This window comes from Petromyzon marinus, chromosome 11 (assembly GCF_048934315.1).
Source record: "Petromyzon marinus isolate PM22_M1 ecotype Great Lakes invasive population chromosome 11, UKy_Petmar_22M1.pri1.0, whole genome shotgun sequence".
In the NCBI taxonomy this organism is placed as follows: Eukaryota; Metazoa; Chordata; class Hyperoartia; order Petromyzontiformes; family Petromyzontidae; genus Petromyzon; species Petromyzon marinus.
This window is the reverse complement of record NC_133677.1, coordinates 5,978,702-6,001,558: the sequence shown is the minus strand read 5'-3', so window position 1 is coordinate 6,001,558 and position 22,857 is coordinate 5,978,702. Positions and strand designations below refer to the sequence as shown.

General features: G+C 42.6%; 1 protein-coding gene across 1 annotated transcript in view; it reads left to right on the top strand.

Moving 5' to 3' along the window:
- The first annotated feature begins 2,802 nt into the window (after positions 1–2,802).
- The window catches only part of LOC116941298 (leucine-rich repeat transmembrane neuronal protein 4-like), a 40,827-nt gene continuing 20,772 nt past the window's right edge, over positions 2,803–22,857 (top strand). Inside the window, exons 1-2 of the mRNA XM_032952201.2 lie at positions 2,803–3,506; positions 3,807–5,395. Coding sequence (XP_032808092.1) covers positions 3,491–3,506; positions 3,807–5,395 — 1,605 coding nt within the window. The 5' untranslated portion in view covers positions 2,803–3,490. The remainder of the gene's footprint in view (positions 3,507–3,806; positions 5,396–22,857) is intronic.

The window sequence follows — 22,857 nt, the reverse complement described above, 5'->3', positions numbered from 1 at the left end:
TTGTAAGCCACCTACAACAAATAAATGAATGAAGGCCAAGTTTTCACAAGTGCTGCTCAATGTAATGGCTTGCACCGTTGTTGATAGTGGCAAACTCGCCTGAAACGAAAAGAACCCTGGGACCCTCTTTTAACAGTTATTACAACTGACACCATGAAAGATGGCAGAAGGCAGTCCAGCAGCAATTTGCCCAACAATATTGCCGCAGTCAGCAGCTTGTGCTCCAGCATTTGCTTGCGCTTTTCCGCATACTAAACTACCTTCCCACCAGCATTGCACTTGTTTTCATCTATCAAGGTGGCAGTTTCTATTTCTAACAAAATAACAGTAAATGGCTTTTCATCCCTTTTTACGTGGTTTGTTTGAGAAAAGTTGTACGCCCCAGTTTGTACGAGTCTTATGAAGCCTCTCCTGCTCAAATCCCTCCCACTTTGTACATTTATTTTATGTTCATATAAACATATTTTGTGGGATGGCCTTACAAGAAAACTGGCGTGCCCTCCATTTGAATACAGTAAATAACGGCTTTAGGTGATAGTATTCTGCTTTTTATAGAACGCTTGGTCAAATTGCAAATATACAGGAACACAAAGCCAGCGTGCTCGTCGCTCGTAGGGATGATGGACTATGGTCAAGAATAATCACAGAGTGGCAGGCAAGGAATGGAACGTGTGTCCAAGAGGACGTCTACCGAGAAAACGGAGCAATGAAGTATTCTCGTGTGCAGGGGCGGCGTGGATTTTTGCGTCATGAGAGTTGACGGTGGTTTTTTTGGGGAGCCTTCATCCTGCAGTTGATTGACCATGGCTGATGATGGCTCGTTTTTTTCCATCATGTTCATTAATCTATACTTCAGCGCTTGATTTCTTTGTTTAAATTATGCAATTGCATAATAGCATAGGTGAAGGCATAAACACAGACGTCACATCTTTATCAGAATCTGTCCTCCCGCCATCCAGGGTCACGGAATAATCAATCTTAGGCATGCCCTTTACGGAGCACAAATATGTCTTGTGGATTACGGTACTGTAACTTCAGCGGTAATTTTCTTATTTCATTTCCCTGCCAAAACCTCTAAAGTTGTATTTTCTTCTCAACTCCCCATGCACGACTTGCAACACAGCACCTATGTGCAAGCCTCTTTTATTTACAACCTGCGTGTAATAGAGTCATATCTTTTTGTCCGTAAATGCTCGTACAGTCCACAAGACAAATTATCCCCTGCCCAGACACATTCCCCTTAAGGCCACTGGTAGCCATGCATTTTAATCACCCCACAGCTTCTACACACATTGAAATGCCCGGAAGAACTGTTGCTGGAAGGAGCGTTTCCCAGGCAGCGGGACGACGGGAAAACCGCCCCGTCACTTTGGGAGCCTTGGCCAAGAAGGACAAAAAGCTCTCTTTTTTAACTTGCTCCGCTCTGAAAGAGGCATGTTGCCAAGCAGCAAATTCCATGAGTTCAGGCATTGGTTGCATTTCTATTCTTTTTTTTTAAGGAGAGTTGCGGGGGGGGGGGTGAGCTGTGAGCTTGGGGCAGGAGGAGAGGCATAGAGGGTGAGCGGTGGGGTGCGGAGGGCAGAAGGGGCAGTTGTATGTGGTGGGATCAATGTCTTGTAACCCACTTTTCTCAGTTTGTAAAACCCTACGCACGTCAAGTGTTATTGTCAAGGTTTGTTTAAAGAAGTGAGGGTGGGGGGGAACTGAAAATATATCAAGACTCTCTCACATTTCCCCCCAGTAACAATTTTCCGGACGATAATCATGACGTCAATTCTCTGTGAACATTGTCACGTGTTAGTGTTCACCGTGGACACTCAACACATTCGCACATGTGTACGCGATGCCGTTAATTGATAACGGGGGTCATCGGTTTGTTCGATTGCCCGTGCGACCAGAGCAAGTACTAAACATTGGCTCTGCCGTCAGCCTTCACTGCAAAGCGATATGGACACCGATTGGACACTCTTAAACCACGTCGTAATTTACAGTGCATTTTGTTGATTGAATGTCAGGTACAAAGCTAATGCAATGCAGGCTGTACACAAGGCAGGCCTTTTGAAACACTGCGCACATACACATTCATGTAAACGATGGATGATTATTTTCGTGAAATGTGCATAGTATTTACTGAAAGCGCCAAAAAATGTGCACACTTCCACCAATACAGTTGTCTTTAAAACAACAACAACAACATAACTGCAAAGTAATATTGTCACGTATTGATATTTATTCCATTTTACATTTTTTTTTTATTTTAAATCTGCAAATAGGACATTTTATTAGGCATTAAATGTATTTCGGAGCTAACAACATGGACGAACAATGATTTTAAAATGAATCACGCGAGATAGTTAAGTGTGTACGAGTAATCGTTTTGATAATGCGACATTACACTTATAAGGCTTAATGAAAGAAAAGTGAAAAAAAATTACTAGCCACTTCATGCAATTATTCCTTAGGATTATTTTTTTTAAATAGACATTGATTTACTAAACCCCCCGTGCGCTCATGCTGAGTATTAAAAAAAAAACCGAGAGATAGAATCTTACAGGAGGGTGGCTGTAGAGATATTGCCAATGCCATCGAGAAGGCTTTTTTTTAATGCCTAAATGCTCAACTACCGCATGTGCGACGGTGGCAATGGCTTAATGTCATCCGGTGCACATGACCATGACTGCAACACTTCCAAGCCGCCAGGGGCAGCCCTGCATCAGAATTTCTCTATCAGTCAAGCAGAGAGAGAGTTGAGGGAAGGAGGGCGTGCGTGCTGTGCTGAGGGTAGAGAGGGAGAGAGAGGGATGGAGAGAAGGGAGGGGAGAGGGAGCGAGAGAGAGAGAGAGCCGCAGCTATTGAGCGCAGACCAAACAACAACCGACGCCAGCACACTCGTGAGCAAGAGACATGCAATGGTTGTGGTTTTTTTTTGTTGTTCTGTACGTTGCAAGCAAAAGTGATAGATCATTTCCCACGCGATGCATACCTTTCAACTAATTGATCAAAAAAAAGAGCGTTGTTAATTAAACTAAGGGGACAAACAAAAGGGGACTGGGGGGGGGGGGACTGCATGGGATTTATTTGTTGGGGTTGTTTTTTTTGCATTCGCGCAGAGCCCACGAATTCTGAAGGAGCAGGAAAAACAGTGAAGCATCAGAATCGGCGGCAGTCCACTGATCTAGGCTCGATTTTGGACGATGTAAAGAAGATGTTTCAATTGTCGGCTGGGACACCTGGGCACAGCGACCAGTAAAACGCCCGTTTCTCTCTCTCTCTCTCCGTGTGCGGATCGTATGGATTTCTGCAAGCGAAACCCAACTTCGAGTTCTCAATGTGGAAGTCCGGCGCACGCTTTTGTGCAGTTATATTGAGGAAAAAGTGCCTTTGAGGGAAGGAAACATAATCTCGTCAGTCATGCTGTTAGTCCATTAACGTATCGACGGTGGGTTTTAGACGCAGCGTGCGACACATTTTGAAATCAAGTGCCAATTCAATGTGTTCAGCAATGGGTAAGTCTTTTCCTGCAAACTGCACTCATTATGCACGGGGCGAACAAATGCGGTCTTTAAAAGTCAAAAGGCATACAATTGCAATAATGCTTCTACTGTATTCAACGTCTATATTTTTACCTTTATATTTCTAGCACGAATAAACAATTGCATAGACACAATCGAGTTTTGTTTTACGTATCGCAGAAAAGACATAGGATTTACCACCGAGTTGTGAGTGTAACTTGTCAATGCATTTTTAAATGAACGCAAAGCTTTAGCATATCGTTCATTACCTCCATCGCATTTTTCCTTTTTCAGGTTTAATTCTATTCAGGGTATTGAGTGGCCCAAGAACAAGACTGATGATTTTTACAGCAGCCTTCATATTATCGTTCCCAACAGTCGAAGGAGCATGTTCCAAAAGCTGTAAGTGTGATGTGAAGATCGTGTACTGCGAGTCACTGGGTCTGAAAGGACTGCCACGGAATATCTCCGCAGGCACGCTCGGTTTGTCTCTGAGGTACAACAGCCTGCAAGAGTTGAACTACAATCAGTTTGCCAGCTTTAGGCAACTGACATGGCTATACCTTGACCACAATTACGTGCATACTGTCGATGCACATGCCTTTCAAGGGATACGCAGATTGAAAGAACTAATCCTTAGTTCCAATAGAATCTCAAATCTGGCCAATGGTACATTCCGGCCAATATCAAACCTTCGGAATTTGGACCTGTCGTACAACCAGTTGCAGATACTGGATCCGGATCTGTTCAGGGGCCTCCGCAAGTTGCAGAGCTTGCACCTGCGTTCCAACACCATCAAGACGATGCCAGTACGGATTTTTCAAGACTGCAGAAATCTCGAGTTTCTGGACCTTGGCTACAACCGGCTGAGGAGCCTGGCGCGAAATGCTTTTGCTGGCCTCACCAGGCTGACAGAGCTCCACATGGAGCACAATCAATTTTCCAAGGTCAACTTTGCTCACTTCCCGCGGCTCATGAGCCTGCGGCACCTCTACCTGCAGGGAAACAAGATCAGCGAGATGACGCAGGGCATGGTGTGGATCTGGAGCACCCTGCAGATTCTCGATCTCTCCGGCAACGAACTGCAGTCCTTGAGAGCGAACGCCTTCGAGTATGTGCCAAACCTACAGACGCTGCGCCTCGACTCCAACAAGTTCACCACGCTCACCCACGAGGTGCTCAGCTCGCTCAAGTCCCTCAACCTCATCAGCCTCTCGGGAAACCTCTGGGAGTGCGACCGGAAGCTGTGCGCGCTGGGCAGCTGGCTCACCACCTTCGGCATCCGAAGAGAAAAGAACATGATTTGCGCGGGTCCCAAGCACCTGGAGGGCGAGAACGTGATGGAGGCCATCGACAATTACAACATTTGCGGCGAGAGACCCCGGGTGACCGCCGAGCCTACGGCGCCAGCACCGAAGCCGGGCAGCCGGCCCACTGGCTGGCTCAAGCCCGTCGTCGAGTCGAGGATCGAGTGGGGGGAACCTATCGTGCTGACCACAGACCCCACGGCAGACTTCCCCGTGCACCCTCCGCCACCGCCGCTGGACCCCGACCTGGAGGCCGTGTCACTGCACAAGGTGATCGCCGGCTGCGTGGCGCTCATCCTGTCCGTGCTCGTCATCCTGCTGGTCATCTACATCTCGTGGCGCCGATACCCGGCGAGCATGCGCCAGCTGCAGCAGCAGGGTCCCCTGGCGCACCACCGGCGCCAGAAGAAGCGGCGAAGACGAGGGGCCAGCAACGAGCGGGCGGCGCAGCCCACGATCCCGCTCGAGTATTACGTGGATTACAAGCCGACCAACTCGGAGGCCACCGAGGGGCTTGCCAACGGCACGACCACCCACTGCTCTGCCTTCATCGTGTCGGCCATGCAAGAGTGCGAGGTACGAGCGGCGGGTCGCCGTGAGCGTCGCCGCATTTGCGCTAGCGCGCACGTAAGACGCGCATTTCTGCGCGGGTACGTAATTTATGCGCGCAATAACCGAGGAGAGTATGCGGGACTAACACGCGCTTTTTGATTTTACTTTATGGAATTCATCAGCATCATCAGCAGCCACAATCAATGAACTGCTGAATCAAAGCATCCTCAGTATCACAGTCCTGTGATGTAATGATCCACCTACCACGTACGCATGAGCAGATTTCATCGCTCCATCTCCCTGCTGGGTTTTTGTTTCGGATGTGTTCCATTTCATTCCTACATAATTACTATACGTATGTTATGCTGTGTTTTTCTTCGTGAAATGTTCTCCTATTAACATACCAAAGAAGAGAATCCGTACGGTATATTAATACACATTACGTGTGCACACATGTACTCACACATACGACCGCACACACATGTGAAAACATGCACTCATGTATACATTGTAAAATGCGTTTTTATCTTTTAGGTCTTCAAATGCAACAAAAATATTATTGCATTATTCCTAATAAATGTCACAATTACCATTATATCATTATCAAGTAACACCATTGCTTTTTTTTTACCAGGTAAATAACTTTTCTCCTCCGTGTAGTACAATGAGTCGAACTGTGTGCTTGTGAACACATGCAACCCAAGAAAATTCTGAAGTTAAGAGATCCCTTGTCAGGGACCAATACCGTCTACATTAGAGCCTGCTGCCTCTAAGTCTACAGCTCCTCAGGGTGAACCATTCTTAAGGGAACCATTCAATACAAATGACCCAACCAGCCAGTCACGATTTGCTAACCTGTGTTGAGGCTGAGGTCCGGTTCAATTTAGAACAGAATGATGGTTTGTTAAAAAAAGATGCTTACTGCAGCTTTTGTTGTTGTGTTATATAAGGTTCTGAACAGAATATAAATCAGATTGGTTAGTTATACATAAACAATATTAATATAGTTCGTAATATTTTGTTTACCTGTTTTCAGATTGCAAAATTATGGTTTGTAAAAGAAAACGTTGACTGAAGCAGTTTTTTTTTCTATCAGTTTTTGATAGGAAATAAAGCAGATTGATTTGTTGAAAATGCGGGGGTTATTATAGTTACATTAAATGGCCTTATATTGTTATTTTATGTCTTTGTAATTTGCATGGTAACACCTCTTTAAAAACAGGCGGGCCTATTAGTAAAATGGTTGCTAAAGCTTTAGAGCAAAATTGCTTCACAAAGGAGGGCAAGTACCAAAATGGCTACAGACCATCGCTGCCAAGAAGCTATTTCATTAACTTTTGGTGCACGATGCTGACTCAGAGTAATCAGAACCCAATTAAATCAAGCCATCAGAGATGACACGTAACAGAAGTGGTTGCCATATGGGCAGTGGATACTGAAAATCCAATTTCATCCCATTAACATAGGGCAGTCGTCAACCGTTGCCACTCCGGCATATTTTAGATAATTTAAGCAACACCCCGCAGGACTTCATACAGATGCAAATAGAATTCTGTGTTTACATGTCACCAGGAAAACTTAACGCTTACGTGCCACGGCTATACAAATGATGTCCCTGGCATCAAACGACTGCACACTCAAGGCCCACAACCCCTGATTAATCCCCCACGAAGCTCACAGTGCCTTGTACTGAAAAAGCGTGCGTTGCCGAGCGTTCGTTAAAGCTCGGGTGGAACTTCTTCTTTCCCCCCCAACACGTGCCTGAAACAACGCACGACGCTGGTAAAGTGTGCGCTCAAGCGTCGCCTTAGAGGAACCTTGCGCGAGCGTGCAATGCCCCGTCTGGAAGAGCCACAGTGGTCTTAAGATGACGCGTCCACTCGTACCTAAACCCAGCAATCAAGCCAGAAGGGTCCTCTCCCGTGGTTTCTACGGAAGCGAAAATGAATAAGGAAAGGGTTAAATCTTCCAGACTGACACTGTGCAGGTAATGGAGCTCGGTGCGCACAAGCTGCCGTCAATTCCCTGTCAGCCCTCAGACCTATTTCATTTTTATGCTCGTGGTCACCTTGACAGTGAGCTTAAAGTCACAATTTGCACAGACTTTAGAGTTGTTGTATTCGTGTGGAACGCCGCTAAATACAACTTTTCGAGCCAAACAAAAGGGATATTGTTTCGTGTAAATTAAGTTAAGTTGCGTTATGCAATATTGCTCTCACAAAAAATGTGTAATAATTTTACGCGTCGAACTTACAACATGTATTGTAAATTCCTCCCGCCCCGCGGCACTCACCCCCCCCAAAAAAGCGTAGAATTTCTTTTTGGAATTGAGATAATTAGATCAACCGGCAATCTTCGTTTTCACGAAAGCCATTTGTACCGGTAAATTGAGGTTTTGAAAAGGAAATAATTTATTAAATGAAAAATGTTCTTTTTGCAACCAAAAAATTAATTCTCCTTGTCCTATTTTAATGTTCAATCTTATAACTTCATTAAAATGTAAAAATTGTATTGATTAGAAAATTGACAACCGTAAAATACAAGGATATCTTTAAGAGCAATGCAGTCCACCTATAGCCAACTAAATAATGGGGAATATGAATTACGAAGGACATCTATGGAAAGCTATTAACGGCTCAAGTTCACGAATAAACTATTGTGTTTTTCCAATTACCGTAGGTGATTTCTATAAAAATGTATAAATGGCAGTCATTACAAAGTCTCACTACTTCTTTTAAATTTGGAAATACAGATGTCTAAAAAAAGAACAGTATGCATGTTATAAATTAGCATTGGAAAATTAGTTTTTTTAATACCTTTATTTAATTTCATTACAAGATCTGCATACATGTAGTTTTTGGACAATCCAACTGTGACATTTTGACCTCTACTTGCTTGTGACTGGTAAACAGTTGTCAATCTCTGCTCCTGAATGGATGTAATAAACTTGGCCTAACATATCTGAAAATATAGTTACTTACGTTAATACATTCCAATTACAGAATTATTTTAAATTAAACTCGATGCCACATGTCACCATGTTTCAGCTAAAGTGATGTGATAAAAAGTTGCGTCCTTCTTATAGCCAAATAATAATGAAAATAAAATAAAACATGTTGGACGTAATTTTTAAACGTAACATTTCGTCGTGAATGGATCTAAAATGAATAGTTTACAAGTAAGACACAACGGCAGATTGGAAACAAGTTGCTCTGAACACCAAGTGTTCACTATAAATAAAATAAAAACATGTTAGCCATCATTTTTAAAAGCTACATTTCGTCGTGACTGGATCTAAAATGAATAGTTTACAAGTAAGACACAACGGCAGATTGGAAACAAGTTGCTCTGAACACCAAGCGTTCACTATAAATAAAATAAAAACATGTTAGCCATAATTTTTAAAAGCTACATTTCGTCGTGAATGGATCTAAAATGAATAGTTTACAAGTAAGACACAACGGCAGATTGGAAACAAGTTGCTCTGAACACCAAGCGTTCACTATTACCCTAAGGACTGGGGCAGCAGGCCTGCATTTCCTTCCAGAGACAAGACTTTTTGAAAAGTGCTTTTTTTGCAAATTGCATCAGGTCCAGCTGCGATCAGCGTCCACACTCCGATACTTTATGTCTCTGCTCTTTTGTAATTCCCCACACATTTTGTGAGCAGATTTCAGATACAAGCTGCAAAATGCGATTTCAATCAACGCCACCTGGGCACAAAATGTGTTTTGTGTTTGCAGCTCATTTTCTTGCCGAGCGGTTTCTCAGGCAACCTTTGCCACCCAAGTGTTCTTCCCTAAGAAATTGGCAAATGTGTTGCACTCTGTTCTGTGGGGTGTGAGGTGTGCCCTGGCCTGTGTGCCTTAAGTTGTGTAAGTGTAGAGTATTTGTTTTCAAATTCGCCTGGGGGGAGTGTCTAACGTGGTACAAATGCAGTTTCTTTGTGCAATTTGAACCAAAATATTTGTGCGCCTGGCACTTCACAAAGGCAATAGACAGAAAATTGAACAAGGGCATGCACCGCCGCTAACTGAATACAGATACAAAAACGCGAAGAGACGCAGGCAGCTCAGGGTCCCAGCACACGGGGCTTAGAGGTGCTTCTCTAATCTGAATCCAAGATTCACTTGATTTGAGACGCAATCCGCAGCAGCTGCAGCAGCATGGGAACCAATGAATCAGAAATCGTGCCATCATTCAAAGATGTTAAGGCCGTGCCCGCGCATGTTAACATCTCACGGAACTATCTGCAAGAGTAGGCTGCTATGCACTCGTAGTTACGCTGAAATTTACAACCAGAACCACATCACATTTCCATATTTCCTATATGCCTTAAAAAAAAGTCCCTGAAAAGTGTATCTCACTATTGCCATAATCCTTGAAAGGAATATATATTTTATAAATCAATCAATCACTCAGCTAACGAAAGGAAATGCAATGCGGCAACATGCCACTTTAATCTATTGATTTTCGGCGTCTGTAACACAGGAATTAATTAAATGTGGAGGTTTAGGTTTTATTTTAATTCCTAAACATTTCTCTACCCCCTGCAGTTATAGACGTTGAACTTTCCACCCTATACACTTTGACCGAAATTATCATGCAAAGCATAATAACTTTTGCAAATTGCCTAGAAGCATACATGAAGCCACACATAATTTAGGTGACAAAAGTGGGCCATGCTGACATAAATTTGGCTTTTTCTGCCGAGTCGGCATTTCACACTAAATATATGTATTAGCCATGCACACATTGCACAACAATTTATGACTCCTTTATCTTCACGTGCTTTAATAACCTGCAATGACCAACGAAGTGAAGTATGGTCAAACAACCCTCATGCCCGATATTGGGATGTGAAGGCCTTCTTCCAGTAGTGGATTAAAAAAAAATGGCTGGACCTCATTATTTGATCACAAATAGGACTTCGGAATAGATTTGTCAACAAATATAACCAGATAAAGTTAACTTACTATGTATAGTTTATCCATTTTGCCAACGCATAAAACCCCCGCAAATAGCATTCACACCAAATCCCATAACTTATGTTTTAGTATTTAGTAGAATATGTAAATGTGCAGCCAGGAAATTGCTTACTCACGCCACTGCTGGTAGAAAGGCCTCCAATAGATGAAGTTCGAGAGGGCCCCTCAATATGGTATGTGGCCTACTCTACCACGCTGGCAATACGTCTTGGAGGATGTGGTAAGGACTCACACTTTACCCCACCGCAAGCGATCCGTTGGGCGGACAGAGGAGCTGCGGGGTCGTGGGGTGAGGGATTTGAGAAACTCGCACGGCGTTTTCAACTGCAGTGCCGAAAACCTCCGTTTTGCATATCCAGTGAGCCGACCATTATACACAATAACAGGATCCCCATTCGGTTCAACACTTGCGTTTCACGGTGAACATTGGGATGATTAAAGGCGATGTACATTTTGTCATTGGCAGACTCCGCTTGTTAATCGCATCCTGAAATCTCAATGTAAAATATTCTGTCATTAAAGATGCAAGGACTGATTTGCATTTTGCAGCCATGCATCTTCTATTAGCAACTGCAACGTGCACACTGCAATATATAATTTAATACTCTGCACATGTAATATGCCTTTATCCTTAAACATGGTACATACTACTTTGTGCTACCCAACCCTTAAAAGTAAAACCCTGAATAAAAAGCATTGCGCTCTTTTATATACATATATAAATCAAGATCGTTAATAGCTCTTAAAAGCTTTAACCAAGGTTGCGTGCAATGTGTACCAACATTTTATAATAATCATACATGTTAATAGGTTTTAAATGTAAAATAATGACGTAAACATTAATAAAGCAGGGAGTACAACAACAACAACATCACGTTTAAAAGGCCATTGCAGTGAGCATGCATGCATTATCTTTGTGACATACGGTGGCACTTCGAGTTGGTCATTAGTCAACAGTCGTTGATTCCTTTTCAGGCATTGCCACGAATCCTTAGGCCGTGGCGGCTATTGTAAAACAAGCTTCAAGGCATCCCTGCAGACATTGACATTGGCTTCCAAAGCTGTGCTTACTGTAAGAGGTCTAATTCTCAACGGGGGCAGGGCTGCCTTCAGGCAGACAGAAGTTGCATTTGTTAAAGGCTCTCATGTACAATTGTAAACAGTGCATTTAATCATTCCCTAAACATCCGGGGTATTTGATTTATGAAGCCGTCTCTTCGTAAGATTGCCCGTGGGATGCTTGGGGGCCACTGCTTTTCCTCCCTTTATACCCTTCTCCATTAACCCCAGATCTCCATTCAGGCCTGTCGCCACCCCCACCGCAAGCGACGTCCCCCCCCCATTGATTTTGTTCCCTTAGCCCACGTGTGTCAATCATTCCGCGCCGCTTGGACCGCTGCCATAATCTCTCGAAGCCAAGAGCAGCAGGAACCGCAGCGGCCCCACCGTTCCTTCGGCAACAGCCAAGGGTCCTTTGTTACATCGCCACCGTATCTCACATTTTGTGTGTGTGTGTAGTGGAAAGAAAAACAAGCATTTCCGAAGCCCCTTGGGTTAAATTAATTGCAAAATACAGTTTACCTGAGTAAAGGATGCTCACTTTTCTATCTGGAAGCTAGTGCCTATTGGTAAGCACCTCACAAAATATCGCCGATGAAAGGGGACATTGCAGCAACTTAGTTTTTTTTTAAGTGAGATTTTTTTACTTTCAAAAGTTTCCCAACCGCGCAATCTCGGACCAAAACGTTTACAATACTAACAATGCAATCGTTTTCAATATATAATTACAATGAAATTCAAGCTTTCAACAAAACATACCATGCAGATCTTATACTAAATAAATTAAATATTTTTAACACAATCTTAACAAGTTTCTACAAATGAAGCCACGTGTTTCAAGTGAAAATCTTCGGGTTGTGCCTGAGTGCCAAATGCATTTTATTTCACTCGCCTCAAATTACTTCGACAATGATGTTAATATCATTTCCAGGAAACATTTTCTTCAGAGAATGTCTCATCCTGCACCATTATATTTGGCAGTTTGATGTACATGTACCCTGGAAATACGAACACCCCAATCAACAAGCTTTCAACCACAGGCTGTCCATAAAGACGAACGTGTTTGAAAAATGTTTTGATTATAGCTGTCAAATTATGATCTGCAATGAAGTCAAGAACAGAATATTCACAACATGCTTTACATCCAATTGGCACTCAAAATAACACTTTGGCAATTCTACTTGTGAGCGAGAAATCTTATAAAGATATGAACACAGTGGTAGAGCACGTAGGTTGCTGCTGGAAGGTTGCGAGCTTAAATCCTGGTTGGCGTCCATGTGATGAGTAATCACTTTTGTGGGGAGGTCAACAGTGGTTGGATAGACTCGCCCCTTCCAAAGGAATGTGGAATTTTTTCACTTCTGGCTCAGAGCCATATGTAGGGGATGAGCACAGCTTCGTTGCTCATTTCAGCAATCAATCACTTTGTCCTGCAAGAGAAGTGCGTTTTTAGATATCTCCCACATAGCTGCACACACTATCCACAAAATGGAACACTAAGTACTCGAACAAAAGTGAACGTTTAAGTTCAACATCGAATGATTTATATTGTAACCGCGTGGAAAACCGCATGGAACACCGCAAAACTGGTCATTGCAGGTGGATCCATGGACTTAATAAGAATGAGAAGTTATGTTCCAGTAATTACGGTCACGCAGAACAATACCACGGGTGAAGTTTCATAGTAGAATAACGGCCAGGTATGACATTAATAAATCCCGGTTTCACTTAAACAGCCGCCGAAGTAGTGTACATTTGTTTTACTTCAAGAGACCACATAATGTATTAGGCACTCAAAAATAGTGGACACATTGAAACATCATAGAAAGTGGAGCTGCATGCGCTAATGAGAACACACATGTAAACAATGCCGTGACCTTGACTATTGACCTTTAGTTACTAACTAAAGGTGGCTATAGGGGCAAGGATCTATGCAGCCACTGAATTATCTCAAAACATGTTTTTCAGGCCATGGGTTCAGAGAAAGCCTCTGACACATTGCAGGTCCTTAACGCGTAAAGAAGAGTCCAATGCACCACTGCCCACTACATTATACTGCATGCATTCACCTGCGAAGTAATAATCCACCTAGCACATGCCCAAAAGCTGATTTCATCGCTCCATCTCCTTGGTGGGCGTCCTCTAGGACGTTGTTTTATTTCTTGGTTGCCACTCGATTAGTATTCTTAACCATCGGCCATCATCCGTTCTCGCGACGTGTCTTGCACAAGTCCACTTACTTTTCTTAACAGTTTGAACTACGTCTTTTATCTGCAGATGTTCAGAATCAGAAAATGTATTTATACTGGCGCTATGAAGATATTTTTGACAGACGTCCATTAGATGTTCTTTAAATGCACGCTCCTCTTTGTGCTTCCAAATAGTATTCGAAACGTGCATCTCTCCACACTTATTTTCTCACATTTCAGTTTTTTTATTGTTTCATAAATGACCGTGCTTCTGAACCATACATCATAAGAAGTGCACACTGCTTACAAACGCTCTTCTCTAAGGCATTTCGCTATGCTACTTGCCCTTATCAAGTTCAGCTTCACAAATGCACTCCAATCTGCTCTTGTCCACCTATTCATTTTGGCTAAAATTGTATTTTGGTCTGCCTCTAACAGCTGCACTAGGATACTCTACACATACTCTGCTGTATTTTCCAGTTGGGTCGCTCACTGACAGATGTCTCCAATGGTTTAGAAATAATATTGGACATGACCATTGCTTTTCTCATTTTTATCCTGAGCCAAACTTTGGAGGCTTTATTCTTTTTTCGAATTTTTACTGCAGTTCATCCCCAATGGACATTATAATTAATATGTCGTCAGCAAATCTGCGATGGTTAATGTTAATAATAGCCTTCGTGTCTAACCAGGCACAAGCACAATGTTAGGTATGCTGTATTTTGGTTCAGTGCTGTAAATATGCCCCAAGCACAAATGCCCTGTTGCTTCTGGGCCAAGATAAGTATTTTACACCTTAAACGATATGTTTACAAGTTCAAATATTGCAATAATTTCGCTTAAACTATGGCAATGTAAATGGCTTATATGGTTTCATAAAGTGGTGGAAAATGACAAAGTGTGTAATTCGCTCCAATTTTTATTTCCTAAAAAAAAAGGTAAAGGTACCGCCCTGCGATTTCTTGCTAATGCCATTGCCGGCACACGGGCCATGCATTCGACGAGTGGTTCTTAACCTGGGGTGGCATGCATCCCCTCTCTGGTGGTGAGAGCCATGCCAGATTTTGTTTAGAAGGTAAATCACCAAAACACAAATTAAGCAGGGGCATACAAGCACGACTACTGTGTTTCATCAAACCTATGGATTTATTTATTAACATTATAAATATGTTCACGATTGATAACCAAAGGGGTGCAAGGCTGCAGTACAAGGTGAAGAAGCACTGCATTAGAGGGAGCTCTAGAAGCTTGTCCTACTCTTCCACACTGACCAGAAGACTTGAACGAGGTGGGAGTACCTCCACTCCCATCCCCCACCTTAACACGTGATCTATCCGGTCGACTAACTCTGACATACCAATTTACACTGCTGGGCGGACAAAGGCAGGCGATTAAAAAAAAACATTCTATCAACTGCCACGCAGAGTGATTGAATCACAACCTCTGGTTTGCGAGTGTGCTAACCATCGCACTGCTGGAAGCAACCCTACATGCTTTTTATACATAGTATTTCAGGACCTCAGAATGTTAATATTAACGTGCCAATACCATTTGTATGTTTATTGGCATTCCTTCATAACTTGCCTTTTCTGTCACAGTGAATTCTGACTTGCCATGCCCTAAAGACACAACCTAGCCAAATGGTGTAGTCATCACACAGTTTGAATCAATTGGACATGGCAAACAACTCTCCACATCTCCAGAACCCAGGTCTTCAGCATAAATAATCCTAGATTTGAAGTTTTCGTGACTGCAATGATCCATACGCTTTGGTTTTTTCGGTAAAGTCACGTAGGTAAAAGATACAAATTAAAAAAATAAAATAAAAACTAAATTACAATCACTTGTTGTTTCATTTCTTCTTTTCAACTTATGTTATTTTATCTTTTACCTACGTGACTTTACCGAAAAAACCAAAGAGTATAAATAATCCTGTTGGGATGGTGGTTTTAAATAACAAAAAAAAAACCTGTCCTATTTAAAATGACGCAACACCACTTAAACATGTAATTTAAGACTTAAATGTGATTGAATTCGTGGGGGAAAAGAAAATTGGAGATAATGTACTTAAAATGTAGAGCCATTAACCTTAATTTTATAATTGCGGTTGATTTTGTGTTATATTACTCATGGATACTTTCACTGTAGTACCTGCACGTTCACTACCATTAACCTGAGGTTAATTATAAAATGTTTTACAGCACAGAAACTCTAGCCTATGTCATTTTGGCTAATATATATTGTTAAACAAACCCACGAATGGAAAAGTTAAATGCTTATGCAATGTTGAACTTATTGTGCACCTATTCTTTGGGTCTTTTACTCAAGTTACGTAGATAGGTTCAAAGGAAATAACAAAAAACGACGACGTTTCGATCACAACACAAGTGGTCGTCATCAGGAAAAGGGGGTTGGCTTCTAATGACAAACTGTTTATAAAGGTTTAAAAATGGGCATAGCGCAAGTGTCAGCAGCATGGGCGGGGTAGCTAATGTTAATGTACGGCATTACAAATGGCGTGCCCCAGTATGTAGGGGGGTGCTAGAAGGTGATGTAGGGTGGTGTAAGGGTGATGGTAGTCGTGGGCAATGATGGTGGTGGTGGTGGTGGGTTTCCACCAATTAAAGGGCTGCCAGGTAATCATTGCACCTCGCTTTACACACTCAGACTGGTGACGGTTGCTGCTAGAGGTGATGGTAGCAGTGGGTAACGATTGTACTGGTGGTGGGCTTCCACCAATAAAGGGCTACTGCTAGTGGTGATGGTAGTAGTGGACAGTGATGGTCCTGGTGGTGGGCTTTCACCAATAAAGGGCTACTGCTTGTGGTGATGGTAGTGGTGGGCAGTGATGGTCCTGGTGGTGGGCTTTCACCAGTAAAGGGCTACTGCTAGTGGTGATGGTAGTAGTGGGCAGTGATGGTCCTGGTGGCGGGCTTCCACCAATAAAGGGCTACTGCTAGTGGTGATGGTAGTAGTGGACAGTGATGGTCCTGGTGGTGGGCTTTCACCAGTAAAGGGCTACTGCTTGTGGTGATGGTAGTAGTGGGCAGTGATGGTCCTGGTGGTGGGCTTTCACCAATAAAGGGCTACTGCTAGTGGTGATGGTAGTAGTGGGCAGTGATGGTCCTGGTGGTGGGCTTCTACAAATTAAAGGGCTTCCAGGTCTAAAATGGAAACATTACAGCCAGTTATGACAAACTGGTTGATAACGTCCTGCCAGTGATTGCTGAGTTTGTACCCATTTTCTCAGTTGAAATTGTGTCTATGTCTGTATATATGGATGGCTTCATGAACGAATCTTTGTTGATAGCCAGTGAGTTTGCAAAGTACCTTCGTCTTAGAGAAATCTATTTCGTGTGAGCCCACCGCATTAAAACAATGATCAGCCACGGCCGAGGTATTGGTCCTACTGTGTTTCAGATCTGCCTTATGTTCACAAACACGGTCCGAGACATGTCGCTTAGTTTCCCCAATTTAACTACTGCCGCAGACACAACTTAGCTTGCAGACGCCGGGGATCACATCCTTCAAAGATGGCATCAGATCACGAATTTTACGTACTGTGTTAAATCGAACCTGGATCGTGCACCGTACGTGGCCAACCATACAAATTGGAGGTGCGGGTTGAAGGACAGCAGACTAAACACAACAAGCAGTTCTAAATCAATTCGTTTTCAATCGACATTTAAAAGTGCATAGCTCCAGTGGCTTCCTATCGGAAGGAACAGCGTTCCAGACGGCCAATACGGTGATTTGCTGTGATGGTCAGCATGGTGGGCTTGCAATGTGGAGATTAGCAGTTCAATGCCCTTGTGTGGCCAATGAAACGATGTTGCAAGTCTCTTAAGTACCCACCGCCTCTGTCCACCCAGTAGCATATATGGGTACACAACAGTTAGTCAGTTTAACACATAGGCTTTCGCGACCAATATTATCCATGATAAATGTATTTTTGGGTTAGATCGCATAAATATAAATGCGTCGTGAAGCCCACCACCACCCAACACAACCAATTAGTAAGGTTTGTCATGTAATCATCGGCACAACATCGTAGTCAAATTTTAAATGTTGTGAGTTTACTCTCCAATACACCGGTGTGTTGAATTAGTAACTAAGGGGCCGTCCATAAATGACGTCACACACCTGGGGGGGGAGGGGGGTCAGACATTTGTGACGATGTGTGATGAGGGGGGAGGGGGGGTGTGAGAAATGTGACGTCACATCAAAATGCGCAACTTTAAATAAATATAAACAATAGAATTGTTCAAACAACACTAATTTTGATTAAATTTCGTTATTAACTATTTGATTATTTAAATTTACTTAGGTCACCTTTTATTTATTCCATGAAGGAGCATTTTGCTTCTCTATGGAAAAATGGAGAAGCATACATTTAAAAAAAATTTGGAATGATTGTTATTTAAAATTCTCATTTTTATGATTCTACCCGGGCTTTTCATTCTGTGGAATGAATGTGATTGTAATAATTGTACTCTCCATTTTGCTTCTTTCTACTGCAGAGTTTCAAGTATTTTTATAGTTCTAATTACTTTTAATATTTTATAATTATAAGATAATTCAAATATAATATTCTGAACATCTGCAGTCTTAGTTAGACGTTGAATATTTTCAAGTGAATTTTATGCTAAATTTCAGCTTTCCAACGCCTCCTTTTTAATACGTGTTACTCCTACAACATCAGAGTGCAGCGCCACCTTAAATACGCACTACAATGACAATAGTTTAAAGTGATTTGAAGCATGTTTTATTTTCAAAATGGTAATGCTTTTTTTGAGGGGGGGGGGGGGTGGAGAGAGCTTTGTGACGTCATATTTGAGGGGGGTCTGACTTTTTGTGACGCCGTGTGACGAGGGGGGGAGGGGGGGTGAAAAATCGGCCAAAATCGCATGACGTCATTTATGGTGCGGTGAAGTGTGAACTTTTTGCAAGACGTCTAGTGAAGGCATAGGCCTTCATGTGGACTTTTACACCATGTGTCGTGTGAGCAGGCATTGGTAGGGCTGCACATTTACATTGCATTTACGTTTTAGAAGATCATTAATCCCGCTGCAAGGATACACTCTTACGAATAATGTATTGCAGTGAGTGCCAGGATTTTTCTTTGAATATCTTTAAATATTTCTAATTGATGCAGCTTGTTGCATGTAAAACCAGATCATCCATTTCATTCTATACAAAAGCAGTGGTGACAAAAAAAAATTACTCAAATAGCATGCTCGTAAATAACGGGTTTATAAATAAACCGTATATGCATGAAAAGCGACCCAAACTGCATTTGCATTTAGGCAATCAGCAAGCACCGTGCCAAGCTTGTTTTTTAAAATGGCACCATCACTGATTGCATTAACCTTTCCATGGTCAGATACAATTTTGGAAATGATATAAATCAACAAATTCAAATCTGTCATTCCGTGAAGGGAAAAAAAACATCACAAGATAGAATTTCTACAGCTAAATTACAGGGCTTGGTAAAAAAAAAACTTTGAGCCCCCCCCCCCCAAAAAAGGCATCCTACCATTCCATTTACAACTTTTACCTAGCTCGCAATTCCAAGTAATTTGACCCAATGTGCAAAGCACAAAATGTTACAGCGACATTTATGGCTCATGTGGACTTTTCGCTTTAAAATGGTGGCGAGTGGGCCAGGCTCGGGAGAGGAGAATTTGAAACGATGCATTCAGAATGCCCGTCAGGAAAATTTATTCTTCGCCATCGAGTCAACTCGCTAATAAAACGATTGCACGGCATTGCCGTTACCCTGAAATTTCCCCCAAATTGATTTTCTTCAGTGTGTGTGTGTTTTTTTTAGTTTTTTTGCTAAAATCCACATCTCACTCCCCTGCTCTTAAGAATAGCGTCCTCCTATTTATTTTATGTAACTCCTTCGTATATGTGTGCAGTTCGGTACAACGTCGCATATCCGACCGATATATCCACAATGGACAATTAACAGCCCACACCCAGCACAGTAGCGTAACTGCCATTTTCTATGGATGTTCCCAAATCTGATCTTTTCACAGATATCTTATCATGAAAGCCGTTTGTCCGTCAACTAAATGATTAGAGCCTTTCAGAAGGCCCGAATCAAAAGTCGTAGAAAGTGGACCCCCACTCCTCCAGATGTGGGGGTAAAAAGTTGATCCAACAGATGTACAACAATTGTCGACCCAACTATCACAAACAAAAAATCACTCCCCCCACCCCCCCAAAAAAAATATTACTTTATTTTGTAGGCACATATGCCTACACATCCTACATTCAATAGTAGTATCTGCAGTAGTCTCTGCACACATCGGTGGTGGGCGGGGGGGACATCAGTGGGGGCGAGAAGCCCTCTGCCGAGACTAGAACAAGGCGGCTGTTGGCTGCCGAAACTATAGTCGCAATAAATTCTGAATATCTGCGTACATTGTCGCACTTATAACACACACTAATGCACTCCCCGTGATGTTTAAAGCTGTTTACGTTTCATTTTTGTCCAGTACTCTATTTAAGCATGGAGTAAATGTAATTTTATCTACATGTTCACAAATCCAACCTTCACATATTGGCCTATTACTCAGTCTGCTGTGAATTGAATGTGCGTAGTTGCGCTGTATATTTACAATATATAGGTAAATCTACTTTCATTGAGAAAAGCTAAATAATGATCATTTAAATTGTGAATTTAATAAAGTAATATGGCTGGCTACTTACATATTTTTTTAGGGTTACGTTAAGTAAGTATGGTGTATGTACCGAAACAATCCATGTAATAATAAACCCCTGCCTCTAGCCAACGAATTGTCACAATTCAGGGCTCTAATTTGATTCAATATATACTGCATTTTTTGTTCACTGCAGTAAATGATAGTGCCTCTATTGGCTGCGGTGCACCCACTATATACAACATATCTGAATAAAAAACAATATTTAATTTCTCCAGGTTTCCTAAGAAGAATCAATGTATCAATACATGCGGTTCTTTTGTAACTCTTATAAATAAGACTAAGATCACCATTCATAGGGTTTATAAAGAGTGTTGTTAGTACCCGTTAAGTTTGGCAGGGCATACGAGGAGATACAGTGAGGGAAAAAAAGTATTTGATCCCCTGCTGATTTTGTACATTTGCCCACTGACAAGGAAATGATCAGTCTATAGTTTTAACGGTAGGTTTATTTGAACAGTGAGAGACAGAATAACAACAAAAATGCAGAAAAACGCATGTCAAAAATGTTATGAATTGATTTGCATTTTTATGAGGGAAATAAGTATTTGACCCCTCTGCAAAACATGACTTAGTACTTGGTGGCAAAACCCTTGTTGGCAATCACAGAGGTCAGACGTTTCTTGTAGTTGGCCACCAGGTTTGCACACATCTCAGGAGGGATTTTGTCCCACTCCTCTTTGCAGATCTTCTCCAAGTCATTAAGGTTTCGAGGCTGACGTTTGGCAACTCGAACCTTCAGCTCCCTCCACAGACTTTCTATGGGATTAAGGTCTGGAGACTGGCTAGGCCACTCCAGGACCTTAATGTGCTTCTTCTTGAGCCACCCCTTTGTTGCCTTGGCCGTGTGTTTGGGTCATTGTCATACTGGAATACCCATCCATGACCCATTTTCAATGCCCTGGCTGAGGGAAGGAGGTTCTCACCCAAGATTTGACGGTACATGGCCCCGTCCATCGTCCCTTTGATGCGGTGAAGTTGTCCTGTCCCCTTAGCAGAAAAACACCCCCAAAGCATAATGTTTCCACCTCCATGTTTGACTGTGGCGATGGTGTTCTTGGGGTCATAGGCAGCATTCCTCCTCCTCCAAACACGGCGAGTTGAGTTGATGCCAAAGAGCTCCATTTTGGTCTCATCTGACCACAACGCTTTCACCCAGTTGTCCTCTGAATCATTCAGATGTTCATTGGCAAACTTCAGACGGGCATGTATATGTGCTTTCTTGAGCAGGGGGACCATGCGGGTGCTGCAGGATTTCAGTCCTTCACGGCGTAGTGTTACCAATTGTTTTCTTGGTGACTATGGTCCCAGCTGCCTTGAGATCATTGACAAGATTATCCGTGTAGTTCTGGGCTGATTCCTCACCGTTCTCATGATCATTGCAACTCCACGAGGTGAGATCTTGCATGAGCCCCAGGCCGAGGGAGATTGACAGTTATTTTGTGTTTCTTCCATTTGCTAATAATCGCACCAACGGTTGTCACCTTCTCACCAAGCTGCTTGGCAATGGTCATGTAGCCCATTCCAGCCTTGTGTAGGTCTACAATCTTGTCCCTGACATCCTTGGCGAGCTCTTTGGTCTTGGCCATGGTGGAGAGTTTGGAATCTGATTGATTGATTGCTTCTGTGGACAGGTGTCTTTTATACAGGTAACAAGCTGAGATTAGGAGCACTCCCTGTAAGAGTGTGCTCCTAATCTCAGCTCGTTACCTGTATAAAAGACACCTGGGAGCCAGAAATATTTCTGATTGAGAGGGGGTCAAATACTTATTTCCCTCATTAAAATGCAAATCAATTTATAAAATTTTTGAGATGCGTTTTTCTGGATTTTTTTTAATATTCTGTTTCTCACTGTTCAAATAAACCTACCATTAAAATTATAAACTGATCATTTCTTTGTCAGTGGGCAAACATACAAATCAGCAGGGGATCAAATACTTTTTTCCCTCAATGTAGTTTGGGCAGCACCACGCCCAACTGCCTTGTCTTTCCAGTTTTCATGGTTTGTATACCAGTTATCTATTTAAGGCTGAGTTGACCTAGGGGAAACCCAGAGGACCAGTTTAGAAATATCTCGTCACTGATGTTAGCCATGGTCACAGTGAGGTGCACTAACCACTGCGCCACGACTCCCCACAACACTTCTAACACACATTTTGTGGGATTTCAAACATTGGTGTACGAAGGGGAATTTCCAAATGTGATTATACAAGTCCACATAATGCAGCACGATTTATCAATATGCTCAGTATTTGTAACTGAAGTGTACAACATACCTACTATAATCACCCAGGAATGTCTGTCCATAACGCTCGTGACGTCACTCCACGTCGACCAGCCCCCCTCATTAATAATCATGAGCAGGTGACGTCACTCCACATGGAGCACCCTCCCCCTCATTAATAATCATGAGCAGGTGACGTCACTCCACATCGAACAGCCCCCTTCATTAATAATCATGAACAGGTGACGTCCTCCAAATGGACACCCATCCATGCATATTAATTAGCGGGTGACGTCAC